The sequence below is a fragment of the Nannospalax galili genome, unplaced genomic scaffold (genome assembly GCF_000622305.1).
Source record: "Nannospalax galili isolate Female #2095 unplaced genomic scaffold, S.galili_v1.0 scaffold149, whole genome shotgun sequence".
NCBI classification, from domain to species: domain Eukaryota; kingdom Metazoa; phylum Chordata; class Mammalia; order Rodentia; family Spalacidae; genus Nannospalax; species Nannospalax galili.
Window position 1 is genome coordinate 1,680,400 of NW_008359763.1, and position 2,008 is coordinate 1,682,407.

The 2,008-nt window shown below is 54.0% G+C and overlaps 1 protein-coding gene across 2 annotated transcripts in view; it reads left to right on the top strand.

Moving 5' to 3' along the window:
* Gbx2 (gastrulation brain homeobox 2) overlaps positions 1–1,672 on the top strand; it is a 3,000-nt gene extending 1,328 nt beyond the window's left edge. The window contains exon 2 of one of the 2 annotated variants that reach the window (XM_008823664.3): positions 522–1,672. In XM_008823664.3, coding sequence (XP_008821886.1) covers positions 522–1,045 — 524 coding nt within the window. In that variant the 3' untranslated portion in view covers positions 1,046–1,672. Of the gene's footprint in view, positions 1–472 lie in introns of both variants that reach the window. The other variant, XM_017795726.1, reaches the window with a different exon arrangement.
* Positions 1,673–2,008: the final 336 nt, after the last annotated feature.

Sequence of the window (2,008 nt, forward strand, 5' to 3'; positions counted from 1 at the left end):
AGTGACTGTCTGGTGGGAACTTCTAAGGTGACACATAGGGTCTGTCTCAGGAAAACTGAGGTCTGGCCATCTGCACAACTCCACTCCCCCTCTCCTGATGCTATGAAAATGGCGTTCACTAAAATTCACTGTTCAGGTGGGGGCACGGTGGATCCTGAACTCTCCCTTGGTCCTCCGACAGCCCCTACCCCCTGGGGACAAAGGGAGTGTTCTCCGGAGCCTCGGGCCCCAGTAGCATCCTGTTACTTAAGCTGCCAGGAGCCGGGAGGGTGCGCTGGAGGCACGGAGGCCCCTTGAGTGATGGTTCTGGGCAAAGGGCCGTTGCCTCTCCCGTCTCCTCCTCTCCTTTGAGCTTTCTCACGCTCCCCCCACCCCACCACCCCTCAAAGGCCAGGAAATCACAATGTGTTAATGTCACAGAAAGGCAGTCCACTGGGAGGTGGGGGTGGGGTGCCCAAGTGGAAGCGGGAAGGAAGGCCGTGTGCGAAACGTAATAAAACGCCGTTTGGTTTTGCTTTCAGTCGGGGCTGTCCGAGGGCAAGGGAAAGACGAGTCAAAGGTGGAAGATGACCCGAGGGGTAAGGAGGAGAGCTTCTCTCTAGAGAGCGATGTGGACTACAGCTCGGATGACAATTTGACTGGCCAGGCTGCTCCCAAGGAGGAAGACCCCGGCCACGTCCTGGAGGAAACCCCGCAGAACGGCAGCACGGCGGGCAGCACCACGTCCACCGGCAAGAACCGGCGGCGGCGGACTGCCTTCACCAGCGAGCAGCTGCTGGAGCTGGAGAAAGAGTTCCACTGCAAAAAATACCTCTCGCTGACCGAGCGCTCGCAGATCGCCCACGCCCTCAAACTCAGCGAGGTGCAGGTGAAAATCTGGTTCCAGAACCGCCGGGCCAAGTGGAAACGGGTCAAGGCCGGTAACGCCAATTCCAAGACAGGGGAGCCTTCGAGGAACCCCAAGATCGTCGTCCCCATCCCAGTCCACGTCAGCAGGTTCGCTATTAGAAGTCAGCATCAGCAGCTGGAACAGGCCCGACCCTGAGGGCCCAGCCAGGGCGGGCACCCACCGTGGAGAAGCCCCAGCTCTTGACGGTTGAAAGCAAAACTTATAGGCACCTCCCAGGCTGGGCATCCTGAGCAAATCGAGAACATACTAGACAGGCTTACAGGACTGCTTTGGAAGCGGCTGCAGCCACACCAGAAGATACACTAAATATTTATTATACCTCCTTGCTTTGTGCATAGATATCTATATAGACGGGATCTCAACGGCAGTATTTTGAAAGTTATGGGACACAACCTCCCAGTCTGTTCTCCACTCACCCCAGAAGAACACAAAACCTCTGCTGTGCCGCCACCTTTCCGTGCTTTTCCAAAGGTAACTGGGAGACACAAGGACAAACACTGGGGTTTAAACTTATTTTTGTTTCTCTTCTGCCTTTCTGAGTTGGCTGCAAAGCAGATGGTGTTGGGCAGCCCAGGAATCTGCTTTGCTGTTTGCTTTTCCCTGGCTTTCTTTCCTGGGCTTGCATATCCTACCATGTCTGAAGCACGTCTCCATTGTGTTTAATTTATTTCAATGTAGCTTATTTTCATATAAGTTATAACATTTAAACAATTGCAGTCTTGTGAATAATAAAAAAAAGAGCAAGGGAAAACAAAAGACCAACACCGGGGTTTTATAAGGGTACCCACAGTCTGCTCCAAGGGCACTGCCAGGGTGTGGTCCCCCCCAAGTGCCCTGTGACCAGGACTGTATGAACCCGGAGTTCAGCTCTCAAGCTGTCTGGCTCTGAGCCACACAGCACCTTACCAGGTTTTAAATTGGACAGCAACAACTCCAGTAGGGCCGGGCACTTCAGAAAACCCAGCTTTCATCTTAGGAATCTAGTATTGCCCCCTTGAGCTAAGGAACTGGCAAACTTTGGCCAGAGGAGGATGCTGAGGGTACCCCAGGAGGGAAAGTGGACACGGTGATGGTGGGTTTACACCAGCTGCTGGAGCT